This window comes from Ascaphus truei, chromosome 4 (genome assembly GCF_040206685.1).
Source record: "Ascaphus truei isolate aAscTru1 chromosome 4, aAscTru1.hap1, whole genome shotgun sequence".
NCBI lineage: Eukaryota > Metazoa > Chordata > Amphibia > Anura > Ascaphidae > Ascaphus > Ascaphus truei.
In genome coordinates, this window is record NC_134486.1 from 120,301,816 (window position 1) to 120,317,262 (window position 15,447).

A 15,447-nucleotide genomic window follows, 5' to 3' on the forward strand; every position below is an offset into this window, starting at 1 on the left:
ATAAAGGATTGCAATAGAAAGTAAGATCAACCCGAAAAAGTTCTTTAAGTACCTTAATAACAAACAAAAAAATGAGGAAAGTAAATATAGGACCTTTTCAGTGTGAGATGGGCAGGCAGATTATTGGAGATAAGGAAAAAGCAGAGGTATTAAACACATTCTTTGCCTCTGTGTTTACCAGGGAAGAAACATTTGCAATAGTAGTGCCGCATGAAGAAGCCACAACCCCTACATTAACGAATAAGTGGTTAACTGATGAAAAAGTTAATTGGCGCTTGATAAAATTAAAGTAAATTAAGCACCTGGCCCTGACAGCATACATCCAAGAGTTCTTAAGGAGTTAAGTTCAGTAATAGCCAAACCATTACATTTAATATTCAAGGACTCCATTTAAACTTCACAGAGCTACCGGCACCCCCTATGGAAGTAAGTACCTCTGGAAGCAGAGGGTACCCCAAGCTGAAATCAACACGGTTCAGCTCCGGAGACCCCCTGCTGAAATCCTATAATAAAAAAAACATAAATAAAAATAAATAAATGAAAGCTGTATTACTACTTTAAGTCATAATTAATGTCATATCTGAGAAATAAAGCATCTAAACTGAATTCAGTCTATAGAAAAGGAGGGTGTTCTTAATTAAATTAACATGTACAGAGTTGTACTCGCTCTTTGTATTCTTGTGCAGGATGTAGAAGGGAATATGGCTATGGCCAGTGAGTAGACTGACATATCCCTTCACGTGTCTGTAGTTGAGTATAAGAGCTCTGGTCTGATGGTTATGATAGTGTAACATAAATGGAAACAAAATGATTACTTACTAGTAGAGTATATCAATATTTCAGATATTTTATATTCCAGCTTTGGAAAATTCCTGTTAATTCAATTTATTTCTTCATAATATCAGTTAAGTACAGCTCAACCCTGTTATAGCACGATCCCTACAACACAGATCTGCTTATAATGTGGTCTAAACGTGGCTCCCAATTTAAAAACACCTCCTTTTTTTTTTTTAAACGGGATCTACACTGCGAGAGCATTTACTGCAATTCTCTCCTCCCGTAGGCTTTCAAGCACAGAGGAGGGTCACATGACACACACAATTTTTTTTCCCCTTTAAAAATTCAATACTTTATTGCTAACAGACACATACACACACCCCTACACCATGTGGGAATTTAACATGAATACATTTTATAGAATACACATGCAGGAATCAAACTCAGGGCCTTGCATTTGTTAGACCAATTCTTTACCTGCTACACCACCGCATCATATACTAAGTGAGGTTATTAGGAATAGGAATAGGAATAGGGCTCAGATACCAAGTGAGCTTATTAGGAATAGGGCTGGAATACTAAGTGAGGCTAAAGGAATAGGGCTGGAATACTAAGTCAGGTTATTAGGAATAGGACTGAGATACTAAATGAGGTTACTAGGAATAGGGCTGGAATACTAAGTGCGGTTATTAGGAATAGGGCTGGAATACTAAGTGAGGTTATTAGGAATAGGGCTCAGATACTAAGTGAGGTTATTAATAATAGGGCTCAGATACTAAGTGAGGTTATTAGGAATAGGGCTGGAATACTAAGTTCGGTTATTAGGAATAGGGCTGGAATACTAAATGAGGTTATTAGGAATAGGGCTCAGCTACTAAGTGAGGTTATTAGGAATAGGGCTCAGCTACTAAGTGAAGTTATTAGGAATAGGGCTCAGATACCAAGTGAGGTTATTAGGAATAGGGCTGGCATACTAAGTGAGGTTATTAGGAATAGGGCTCAGCTACTAGGTGAGGTTATTAGGAATAGGGCTCAGATACTGTGAGATTATTAGGAATATTATAAAATAAATAAAATAATAATGTAGAAATTATACATTATAATTAAAATAAAAAAACTAATTAATTTTATTTCAATTACAATGTATAATTTATAAATTAATATTTATTTTATACCATATCATAAAGGAATCGAACCCAGGACCTTTCATATGCTATTACCAATTCTATACCTCCAAGCCACAGTGATTGTGTGATGTCACAGGCTCTATAAGCATACTTAACATATTGTACACAATGCAGTCCACGGACCACACCAATGCTGTTGTTAGCAATAAAGTATTGAATGTTTAAGGGGGGGAAAAATCTATGTGGTGTAGGGGGTTTTGTGTGTGTCATGCGACCCTCCACTGCGCTCGAATGTCTACGACAGGGAGAGGAGAGAGCAGGGACAGGAGAGAACAAGCCTCAGAGAGCAAGCTTCAGAGAGGAGATAAATGCAGATGTCGGTAAGTCCTTACGCGGGAAATTTACGCGTTCCCAGTTATAACGCGGTCTCATATCACGGACCCCAAGGACCGCGTTATAACAGGGTTCAGCTGTATGCCTTGTTAAATCAGCTAAATCTGCTACACCTTTCACGCCATCATTGATAAAGCATTTTGCCTTAAAATTGCCTTCTCACATAGGTCTAAATGCAACAAATTATATTGATATATTTAAATAGGTTAAAAGTAACCACAAGTTTTTTTTACTACCCATATCTTATTATTATTATTATTTTTTGGAATAAACAAGGTAGGTAATTACTCTGCTCTTGTTGTAAGTAAAAAAAGTGTCACCTAGGTTTTCTCTTTTTACTTAATCAAATGTAATGCTGTCATTAGTTCAATGTCATTTGTGGAACTGCACCTGATAACCGTGAACATCAAACAATGTTTTGGACAGATGGATATTTATCAATACTAAGGGCTTATATACTGTAGAATCAATAGTAATGCAAGTTATGCCTCTGACTGTACATTCGTTTGTGGATCAATTATGCATCAGTCAAGTTTGTTACATAAATTGGTTCACTACATGAATGACATAGTTTAATGAATTTGCCCATGGAGTCTTAAGCTTTTGAATAAGGATGCCTTACTGTAGGTGCCTGTTGTTTTGAATTAAAGATTTGCTTAATGGACCATTCTGATTGGACAGTGTCATAGCCAGGATTTATAATGTGCAATCTTTCTTTGCAATCTTAGATGTAGATGTCGACAAGCCTGATGAAAAGTCAATCATGACCTACATAGCTCAGTTCCTCAAACACTATCCAGATCCTCACCAGAGTGCAGGGGAAGTACAGGAAGATGATGTAAGTATCAGACTATTTCTAACTTTTAGTTCTCCAACATACTGTAGCCAGGGCTGCCGATAGATCTCCTGGGGCCCAGGACTAGAGTTTTCACCGCCTCACCCCCCGCCCACCCATTTTGGTCATCATTTCTCTCCCCCCTCTGTCTCACCCTTGCCCCTTCTCTTCCTCACTCACTCTCCTCTCTTCCTCACTCCCTCACTTACCCCTTCTCTCATTCTCACTCTACTCCTCCCCTTCCCTATCACTCAAGTACCCCCTCTCACTTAATCCTGCTCCCTCAATTCCCCCCCTCCTTACACTTATTCCCTCCTCCCCCCTAGCCACACACACAATTCCCCCAATAACCATACAATTCCCCCCACCCCTGCCATCCCCAAATGCAAACACACCCCCATCACCAAATGCATTCAACATCCACCCATTCTAAAATGCAAACATCCAAACCAAAGTTTTTATAATGTTTTTTTTCTTTTAATGCAATTTTCAATGAGTTTTAAAGCATCCCTTGATTTCTAAAGAAGGCTTTAGCCTACCTCCCAAGCAGTGCAAGATCTTTGCAACATTTTCCTGTTTGTGATAATTTGTTTCCAATGTTCCCAGCAGTTGAAGCTGTAAACTGTAACAATACCCTAGTAATGTTAAGATACATTATAGTTGCTGAGTTACACTGTAAAATGATACCTGATGCCAAGTGCTAGTTTCAACAAGTTCAAATATGTGAATGAAAGTGATACAGGGTAGTGATTGTGATACAATATACCAATGCCATAAAAAAAAAAAAAAAAACATAATATTATCAAATAAAAATCATAACCTGTAAAAGTCCAAAGCTGCCTATAAAGTCCTCTGATTTTCTGTGGAAATTTAACAGTCCCAGAAAACAACTTAGATGACGTTTAGCAAAAAATTGAATAAAGTCAAACCCAATATCAGCTAACAATCTTTACATTTACGGCCTGCTAATGCAGTGATAATCTTCTCCGTGGATCACATGGAACGATCATATGTGGAAGAGTGTAAACATATACATAGTATAACACCTCAGTGGATAGGTATACACAACAGCTGCAATATTGGTTGTGTCACGGTGTGCTTACCACAAACAAGGCGAGAGCCACAGTTGGAATGGCTAGAAACGCTACCCCCAGCCACGAAGGTGCGTCTGGAGTGTAGGTTAGTCAAGGTAGCTGGGTCGGGGTTGGAGAGGTACGGATAGTCGGTATACTTGCCAGGGTCTGGGTTGGAGAGGTATGGATCGTTGCAGGTATTATTAGCCGATGTCTGGGTTGGAGAGGTAAGAATGGTCGTTGTTAGGGTTGGAGAGGTGCGGATTGTCATAGATAGCCGGGGTCAGGAGTACGGAAGAGCAGAGACCAAAAGTGAAGCCGGGTCGGTACACAGAGCGAGGAACAGCAAGACACGGCAAGACTGTGGAGGCAAGAAGAGGTAAACACAAGGCAACTATGATTATGCTCAGCCGATGTGCCAGTGGCACAGCTGAGCATATATGAGTTAGAAGCAGCAATGGGAGGAGAGGCGAAGCGGAGCCGCATCCTGAGCGCAAGTTGAGAGTGGGTAGTGGTGCAGGAGACAGGTGCTGACTAAACAGCTGATGGGGTTGGTTCACGCAGAGCTTGTGAGCGCTGTGCACGCATCACATACACGCGCCATGCACCAAAGCCACCCATGTGTGGGTGCAACCCGGAGGCAGGACCTTCCCCTATGGCACTAGGCAGTGTGCCAGATGCGTGCCTGCATGCAGTGCTGCCAGCGGAGGATGCGGAGGGTGCGGAGGGAACGTTGCAGGGAGCTGGACCCGTGATCGCGGATAAAGGTAAGAAGGGAGCGCGCCGAGGGCAGCGTGACTCCCGGATCCTTACAGGTGGTAGTCCAAAAACTACTGTAATCTTGGCTGAGCTGCTTAGTAAATTTGTGGTGTATGGGAGAATGAACCCCACGGTGTCCGGTGCTCCAAAAGCCCACAGGTTGAACCGGTTATGAAGATGGAAACAGTCTCTGACGCATATGTAGAAAGAAAATGGCAACTAGGCAGGCATAAGGATCCTGTGTGAAGGGAAACGGCAGCAAGGCTATGACGGGATAACCAAATAGAATAAAACCTGGGTGGGGGGCTAGTGCACAGGAAATAGTCTGAGACAGGAAAAGAGGCAACCATAAGCTACCCCTCTCGTGTACTCACGCTGATACCGCCTGCTGCCCTTACCCGACCCGGTGTCTTCACTGCCCGTGCCTGGCCGGTCCCAACTCCTCGGGCGTCGCGCTGGTGTGTGACGTCATCCCCGAGGGCCAACAGCTGTGCTGTGGATGAATGTAGTGTACGCTGCAGCTCAGCGCTCTTGGATATCCTTGGAGCGGGTGCAAAGGGCAGATCCAGACGCACTCATCAGGAAGGGGAAAATGAAGACCAGCTCCCAGCTCTGGATAATTGCCTGCGTGCTCCACACCAATGAATAAAGTAGAGAAATAGGTGGTTTGTGGGTGGTCACTGCAACAGGAACTCAGCCGAAAACGTAGATTAATAAAAACAGCGGTACTCTTTGATAAAGTTCTTTGATAAAGTTCCACAACGGAACGAAACGCGTCAGAGGTGTTCTCTGTGATGTGCAGCACTATAGTGCAATAAAGCTGTTTTTATTCATCTACGTTTTCGGCTGAGTTCCTGTTGCAGTGACCACCCACAAACCACCTATTTCTTGAGCTGCTTAGTACTCTGCAGACAAGCTGCTCCGTGAGCTTGCTTCTCCTTGCCGGCCATGTGCGTGGATCCGGTCTTCTTAGATGTCACAAATTGACCAGCAGCTAGATAAATACCGGATCACTCCTGCATTAACCCTTCACCTTACGTGTTTCACGACTGACTGTGTCGCTTCCTCAGGGGTTTTGGAAATATGGATACTCGAGCCCTTTTGCTTTGTATAGTCTTAGAGTTTAACCCTGTATGGTCCTTCATTTTTAATTTTTTAAGGTTGTTTCTTTGTATCCATTCTGTTAGTTATTCTCGAACACCAGAATATATGTAATCGTTCAAATTAAAAGTTATATATTGACCATTTTGAACTTAAGAGTACATGTTTTGAAAAAGTATATACATGGTATTAGAATTCCGTTGGTATAAATAATTATCTAAACATTGTATTAATAAATCTTATGAACAGAGGACAAATGCATAATATCCTAAAACACAGTGCATTGTGTTGTACATAGAATACTAGATAATCTTATATATTTAGAAGGAGTATGAATCCTATGGCTATATTTTCTATAGTTAATACTATTGTTAGATGTCTACTGTGACAAATCCAGATAAAGACCTATTACGAATGTGTCCACGCCAATAATTACTTCTTGGCAAGCAGTCCCTTAATCCATACTATTTTACAAACATCCCACAAGGGCAATTTATAAGGCTCAAACATAATTGTTCGAATAACTAAAGTCTTTCTACATCAAGCAGAATCAATTCTTAGACAGAGATTACACTCCTAATGAACTTGATGCAGTAATCCTTAAAGTTACCAATATGGCTAGGTCAACACTTTTAGAATATATATATATATATATAAAAAAATACTGGGGAATTCTCAAGAAGGATAAAATCCTCAATGAAATTCTCGAGACCAACCACAGATTATCTTTAGCAAAGCGGCAAATCTCACAACTAAATTATCCCCTAGCTGTCTAATCAGCTTTAACTCCTGGCCATGACAGGGCAGGAATTTGTTCAAAGGCTTTTTCACATAAATTCATAAATGTGCCTGTAACTTCAGTCAAAGTAGAACATTCTACCAATCTAACATTACTCAGAAGGAATATGAAATTAAGCCACATACTGATTACAAAAGCAGCTTTATAATATAGCTACTAGAATGGCCATGCTGGCTGCAGTAAATCGTAGAACCTATAGATCTTTACATAGAAGACTAAGGGAACATGTGTACAATATCAAAAAAGGCCTGGCCATTCATAATGTATCAGATCATTTTTGATTGAGACACAATCTAAATGTGGCATTTGTTGCATTAATTAGCTTGGCCCATTTGGGGTGCTATATGAGCTATATGGAATCCCCTACATGGGGTAGATAATAAGTCATAGTGAAGTCATTCCTAGTTCAAAACATCAAAACATCTGTTCAAATTTAGGACTACCCTGCATTGTTAGAGCTTTGTCAACCTTTATCCATTCAAAGTTGAATTCTACTTGTCAATCTTTAAACTACTTGCTATAAATAAATGGGAATCTTGGACTTCTGTCTCAAAATTAATTGCTATACAGTAGAGGCAACGCTTATTCTAACATTTGCCTTAAACTAGCCGGGTTACATTCAGGATATGTGCTGGGTATGTTCTGGGCTAGTTTGAGGCACGTTTAAGGCATTTCTGCATTGACTAACGACCCATAGGATTAACACAGCAGGGATCCCTGGCAGTCTAATTCAGTTTGAATGGGACTGCCAGGGACCCCCGCTGTTAATCTGATAGGCCATTAATCAATTCAAAAATGCTGGGGCTAGTTTAAGGAAATGTATTCAGAATGTACCTAGGTGTACCTGGGTCTTTTGGGGAATTGCCACTGGTTTTTGTTAGAATAATCGCTGCCTCTACTGTATATATATAAGTGCTTACAAACTCCAGTCCTCCGGGAACCCCAACAGGTCAGATCTTAAGGATATCCCTGCTCCAGCACAGGTGGCACAGTCAAACTGACAGAGCCGCTGATTGACACACCTGTGCTGTAGCAGGGATATCCTTAAGACCTGACCTGTTGGGGTTCCCTGAGGACTGGAGTTGGGAAACACTGCTTTAGATAAATACTGGGCACCACTACAGCAATTTAGTGGAACTATAACAATTTAGATCACTTTTCAATTAATTATGAAATTTAAAATTTTTTCACAGTAGACATTTAACAATAGTATTCATTATAGCAAATATAACCATAGGATTCATACTCCTAAATATATTCTCTTTTTTTAATCCATGAATTAATAAAGCAATTTTTGTAGCACAGTCCAGCCTTTGCTACTACTTTGTTGCACAGCAGTGCCCGCTGTCTCTCTCTCCCCTCCGTTGGGGGTTGCCTTTCCTGCACAATTATACAGCTTGAAGCACGCAAGTCCGGACGGGTCCAAGACCTCAGTGAGTAATTCATTACTTTATTGTCATGTTGGAGCTTCCCCAGGTGAACTGGTTCATACAGTAGCGGGACTTATGTATGGGGTCTGGTTGGGTTCTAGGACTTTTCCCGGACAGCCCTTCTCTGTCATCGCCAGACCACTTCCCAACTAGGGGTTAATCAATAATAAGCTCATAATAATATTTCTTAGATTTTGCATAGGCTTTTGATACTGTTGACCATGTTATTATATTAAACAAGTTCAGGTACTATGGTATTGAACCACATGCTCTAAACTTGTTTAACTCTTATTTATCAGGAAGTTCCCGATATGTGTCTCCCAGGCTCCAACTCTAACCACTCTGATATTACCTATGGAGTCCCACAAGTAGTGGCGTAACTAGCGTCACACTGAACGCTGGGCGGGGATTCCAGCCGGCTGGTGCTGGAAGTTTGGTCCGGTGGCGGCCAGAGGGGGAGAAATAGATGGGGGGAGACAGAGGATGAGGGGAGGGTGTGAGAATGAGGAGATAAATATAGGGTGATGAGCCAGTGAGGAGGTTTGCAAAGCCACCCTGGTGGAAAATAGATTTATTTTGCTTTTTGTGGGGGAGGGGACTTTTAAAAAACAATTCAGGGGGGCCAAAAATGTTTGTTACATCACTGCTATAGTTCTATTCTGGGCCTTTACCATTTTCTGTCTTTATAAATGACCTGCCACAGTTTGTAATACAACTTCTCTGCATACTGAATGTGTGCTTATGATACTATCCTATATGCGCACTGTCCCAGTCTCTCGGACCATGAACATCGGTCTTTTCATGTGTTCTTTTTTCTAAGTCATTTTTATCACAGTGACATGCCTAAGGGATTACATCTATCCATTTTTTATATCTATATATATAAATTTCAAAATCTTGGTTGTGAGTGTCTGGAGACCATTTGATTGGTCGGTCCGCCCGCCCTCCCACGGCTCTCATTGGCCGGTGTCTCGCCCCTCCCCGACAGCCCGCCGCCCACGGCTCTCATTGGCCGGTCTACTCTAAGCCACTGTTCCACTCACACACCACACTCTCACCCGTGTGAACGCTCACACCCCAGAAGCTTCCTCATACTGTGTGAGCCCTGAGATTTGTGAGCCTACCCTGCGGACTACATCGATAACAAACACACACACACCCCTGTAGATGCTGACCACGACACCAAAAGTAAGTACAACACTCCCCCCATCTCACCCCTCCAGACTTGCCCCCCCCCCTCCTCAACGGCTGTCCGCCCCAGCTCCTTTTTTGACCCGTCCCAGGTCCGTTTTTGCCCCTCCCCCCAGCTCCGTTATTGACCCCCCCAGCTGTTTTTGCCCCTCCCCCAGCTCTGTTTTTGCCCCTCTCCCCTAGCTCTACTTTTGCCCCTTCCCCCCGCTCAGTTTTTGCCCCTCACCCCAGCTCCGTTTTTGCTCCTCACCCCAGCTCTGTTTTTGACCCCCCCAGCTCCGTTTTTGACCCCCAGCTCTGTTTTTGACCCCCCCACCCCGCTCCATTTTTGACCCCCTCAGCTCCGTTTTTGACCCCCCCAGATCTGTTTTTGACCCCCCAGCTCCGTTTTTGACCCCCCCAAACACACACACAGTGACAGACACAGTGACACACACATAGTGACAGACACAGTGACACACACATAGTGACAGACACAGTGACAGACACACTGATACACTGATACACACACTGACACACGCAGTGACACACACACTGACACACACACTGACACACACACTCACACCCCCCTTCCGCCCGTGCCTTCCCTCCCGACCCTGCTTTTCCCCTCTTTCCCCCCCACCCCTGCCTTCCCCCCCCCACTCGCACCTTTCCCCCCCCACCCGTGCCTTCCCTCTCCCACCTTCCCCCCCACACCTTCCCTCCCCCAACCCCTGCCCTCCCCCGCACCTGCCTTCCCCCCGTACCTGCACCTGCCTTCCCACCCCTGCCTTCCCGCCCCTAACCCACCTGCCTCCCCCATTTCACCCACCCGATGCCCGCCCTCCCGCCTCTGCCTTTCACCCACCCGACGCCCACCCTCCCCTGCCTTTCACCCACCTGACGCCCGTTCTCCCGCCTCTGCCTTTCACCCGCCCGCCCTTTAACCCACCACCTACCCCTGCCTTTCATCCACCACCTGCCCCTGCCTTTCACCAACCACCCGCCCGCCCCTGCTTTTCCACCCATCCACCCTCCTGCCCCTGCCTTTCACCCATGCGCCCTCCCACCCCTGCCTTTCACCCACCCGCCACCACCACTTCTCTGCCTTTCACCCACTCGCAGCCCGCACTACCGCTGCCCTCCCACCTTTCACCCACCTGCTGCCCGCACTCCCGCCTCTGCCTTTCACCCGCCCGCCCCTGCTTTTCACCCGCCCTTTCACCAACCACCCGCACGCCCCTGCCTTTCACCCACCATCCGCCCCTGCCTTTCACCCACCAACCGCCCGCCCCTACCTTTCACCCACCCAACGCCCGCCCTCCCATGCCTTTCACCCTCCCGCCGCCCACACTCCCGCCTCTGCCTTTCACCCGCCCGCCCTTTCACCCACCACCCGCCCACCCCTGCCTTTTACCCACCCCCCGCCCCTGCCTTTCACCCACCACCCCCCTGCCTTTCACCCACCACCCGCCTGCCCCTGATATTCACCCAATGCCTGCCTTTCCACCCCTGCCTTTCACCCACGCGCCCTCCCACCCCTGCCTTTCACCCACCCTCCACCACCCACCTCTGCCTTTCACCCACTCGCTGCCAGCACTCCCGCCACCCTCCCGCCTTTCACCAACCCGCCGCCTCACACCCCTGCGCCCCACAGCCGCCGCCGCACTCAACAGACACCTGCCACCTCTCACCCACCCACCACACTCGACACACACCCGCCTCCTCTCACCCACCCGACACACTCGACACACACCTGCTGCCTCCCGCACCTACGCACCGACATCACTGACCAGCTGATGCACCCACTCACCCCCCACCCGGGGCCTCCCGCCTCACACCCACCCGCCGCACTCACACCCCTACGCACCGACATCACTAACCAGCTGCCGCATGCACTCACCAGACACCCACCACCTCACACCCGCTCACACCCTAGCGGGAGCCCCACCCAAAGCCAGCACTCACTATCCACCAGCCACCCTTACTGAACACCCACCTGCCGCGTCACACCCGCTCACACCCTAGCAGGACACACACCTCACATTTTTACATCACTTATGTCACCAAAATATACATTGTACTGTTTACAATAAACCATTTTTAAACATCGTATTACATTTTCTTCCATGTTTCTTTTCAACATCATTATACAACCTTTACACAAAATGGTCAACCTATTGTTCCCCTATTTATAACTAATACTACCTATTACGGATTTAGATCCCGGGCAACACCGGGTATATTAGCTAGTACTGTTTTAAAATTAAAACCTTGTCAGATTGTACACAGATTGTAACCTACAACTTTGTTGGGTTTCCGTGCCTTCAGCTCTCTTTTTTGTAGGATCTCACAGTGTGTGTTGAGCAGAACATAACTCTCTCATCCACATGCAAAGTCTCATCCTCTGTCAGGCAGAGCAGTGTGTACGATTATGATGAAGATAACAGGGGATGAGCCAGAAAGATCAACAGTGCAGGTAACAGGAGGATGACTACTAGTCAGAGTCAATTAGACTCTTCTAAATAAAACATTATTTGTTTTCCTAAAGAAGAAAACACCCTTTTATGGGTGATTACTATTAGTTGAAATATTCATTTATGGTTCCTGATTTTTTTTAAACTAATATTCTTTCATTTTCGCATTAGACAAAAAACTAAATGGAGGGCACAAGATTGTGCACTCACAAAGAATTCACTTGTGTCTGTCTCAGTGTTAACGGCGGCTAATACGAATTTATTCGAGATTAGTTCGAGGGATATTTAGTCTGGTTCAGGGCAGCTCTCTTATATATAGTATATAATATTATCCTTACCACCAACATTGTACCACGTTGAGCCCTGAGTCTCAGGGGATTGGGCCAGCTCCTCTGTGAATTTAGCTGATTTGTTCACCTGCGAGGCTATGATACATAGCTACATTGCTAAGAGTGTACAGTATCTCACTATCTGATTTGGATTCAGTGTCCCCTAGTTGATTGTGCATTATCTTGCTACACTGTGACTCATGTGCTCAGATGGCTAATCACTTTATACACTTATTTAAGTATAGCCTCTGGCTATTATCTTTCTTTTGGGCCCTAGTAGCATAAGTCCTGCTAGGTACAGGCTCTGTGAAGGGTAGAATCTCTCATGAAGGCCTTGCTTGCTGTTGCAGCCTGGACACACTGGCTGTAATCAGGGGCGAGCCTAGCAACAACCTGAGAGTTTAATCCTGGGGATGATACTGGCTGGGTCACATGCAGTTAATGTGATGCCTGTCAGTATCAGACCTGCCTTGTTATGGGGCAGGGTTACAATCCCATCCCCATGGTATATACTGACACTCTCCCAGAAGTCAGGCAGTCTGTCTCCCCTTCCCCTGTGGAGTGGGAGTATGTTTATCCTGTGTGCCATCTAGGATAAGGAGTTAGATGGGACCAGTAGGGCATTTATGCACAGTTGATTGTTGCTCCAGAAGGGAATTCTGTGACTTTCTGTGTAAGGACAATAAACATCAGTTGAACCTATATCTGTGTGGATAACTGCCTGGTTCACAAAAAGGAGTGTCAGCATGGACCATCCTGGTTACCCTGGGATCCTCGCTGGCTGGAGGCGCAATAATCAGAGATGAATACCCTGAAAACCTGTCCAGATATCTCCCCATACCAACACGGAGTACTCAAAGCCTCCTGTTCCAGCCTCAAAGATGCACTGCACCATCAAAACCAGGTAGCCGGAAGATATTAATAATATAATAATAGCATTCTCTTGTATAGCGCTGCTACTTTTTACGTAGTGCTTTACAGAGACATTGCCCAAAGTCACAAGGAGTGACTTGCCCAAGGTCACAAGGAGCTGACACCAGGAATTGAACCAGGTTCCCCTACTTCAAACTCAGTGCCAGTCAGTATCTCTACTCACTGAGCCACACCTTCTCTCATCTCACTTAGGGTGGGGGAGCAGGTGCTACATAAGTATATATATATATATATATATATATATATATATATATATATATATATATATATATATATATATATATATATATATATATATATATATATATATATATATATATATATATATATATATATATATATATATATATATATATATATATATATAGCCATATATGGTCACTAACACAGTGTTATACCTCTAATATCTACAGAGGTGTTTCTTGGTGGTGCTCTCTGTTTTTATATATATGTAACACCTTTTGCCCCCCCCCCCCCAATCGCAGATGGGGACCATATGTAGTAATATGTAGCAATACACAGAACAAATGACAGGACACCACGGAGGCAAGGCTCCCGGAAAGTGTAGGGCGGCAGGGGTGATATTTTCCCTTACTTCATAATGGGTTGCTATAAGGAGTATGTACCAGCGGTATGTGGGGTTCCATTTCCGCCCGATTTGGCGGGCTTGAGCAAACCCGGGAAGGGATCTGACCTGATTAATGACTTCCTGAGAGGGAATGCCTGCGGGCACATCCCCCACCGCGAGCACATGGTGGGGGGACTCGTCGAGTTCCAGCGCCCAGTCGCGCACTTGTTGCTTAGACGGTGAGAACATGGTGGCGAATGTAACAGCTAAATTTAGACTTTAATAGAGCACCCCAGGTCTGAGATCTCAGCAGCGCCTCCAAATGTAACACCTTTTCCCCCCCCCCAATCGCAGATGGGGACCATATGTAGCAATATGTAGCAATACACTTGTGTTACCGGGTGTGGTGCATTACCTGATAGGCTCACAGGAGGCCTGAACCTCCGCCGCTGGGAGCCTGGGTTACCTGATTATTCAAACACAGCGCCTCCACCTGTAAGGGTTCCCACCAGAGTGGATGGTCCTCGTACAGGAACACAATAATAATAATACACGCACACAATATATGCTAGCAACCATTTTACTATAACTAATAACCTCGGTACTATGTACCACACAGCATGATGCATATAACCGTCTACATAGAACTTCACTTGGGGGCACACATCAACATAGGAACCCCCCAAGTACCTGGGTGCTGGGCACCAATTCCCTGATGTCCCTTATGTCCAAACCCACCCAATGTGTTGGAGATAGCGCTATCCCTTGAAGTGTTAGTGCACTACTATAGGTACCTGCCCGGGCTCCAGCCCACGGGTGCCGCAATATAACTGGATTGGATCCGCCTGATCCGATGCGACGTCCTCCTACGCGTGGGGTAAATTGCGGCGTGGATAATATCACCATGCACTGTACCGTCTACATCTTGAGTTGGATCTGTCTGCAGCTGGCAGGCCGCAGTCACTGCGTGGCAGGGTCCTCCGGAAAGATAGTCTCTAGCTGGAGGGGGTGTGAGCCCAGACCCAGTAATCAGACTGCGCGCCACGAAGTGATTCCTTAGGATAATCAAATAGCTAAAGGGGCAGATCTCCTTCCTTAAGGCCGGTCCCTGAAGCAACCACAAGCTGGGGCAAAGGTAATAGCTATCTGGGGCCTATGGGGGTGACTGGCCTAGTGCAAGGGGCTACTGCTCCCTTGCACCCTCACTTACCCAGCTCCCTGCTCCAACTACTTCCCTTTCTCGCCCACGAAAAGTATCTATTCCCTTCTGCCGGGAATCCTTGGCCCTCATAGGCTGTTCTGGGGCACCTGGTCCTCGGCTCCCTAAGCCTCATGGTAATTGTAGTCCCGCGGAGGCTGCTGGCCATTGGGGCCACGTGCGCGATCGTACTGTGCATGCGCGACTCTGTAATGGCCACCGCAACTCCCGATCACTATCTGCGCATGCGCGACCACTGCGCATGCGCGCGCATATGCACAATTGCGGCCCCCGCTAGCCGGGTGCGCCACAACAACCCGGCTTACCTCACCAACCCCTCCTGACACCCGCAACTCCCCTCGCAGGAGGTAAGAGCCATAGGAGTGGCAAGGGGAACCTGGCTACATATATATTGTATTTATATACAGTATTTAGGTTTGTGCTTGTATGTATGCAGCTGTGTTGACACACATGGATA

At 45.6% G+C, this 15,447-nt stretch overlaps 1 protein-coding gene across 15 annotated transcripts in view; it reads left to right on the plus strand.

Annotated features, from left to right (window-relative positions):
• The window catches only part of SYNE1 (spectrin repeat containing nuclear envelope protein 1), a 603,546-nt gene that overhangs the window by 179,099 nt on the left and 409,000 nt on the right, over positions 1-15,447 (plus strand). For all 15 annotated transcript variants that reach the window (XM_075596504.1, XM_075596505.1, XM_075596506.1 and 12 more), the window contains one exon: positions 3,026-3,135. In XM_075596504.1, coding sequence (XP_075452619.1) covers positions 3,026-3,135 — 110 coding nt within the window. The remainder of the gene's footprint in view (positions 1-3,025; positions 3,136-15,447) is intronic.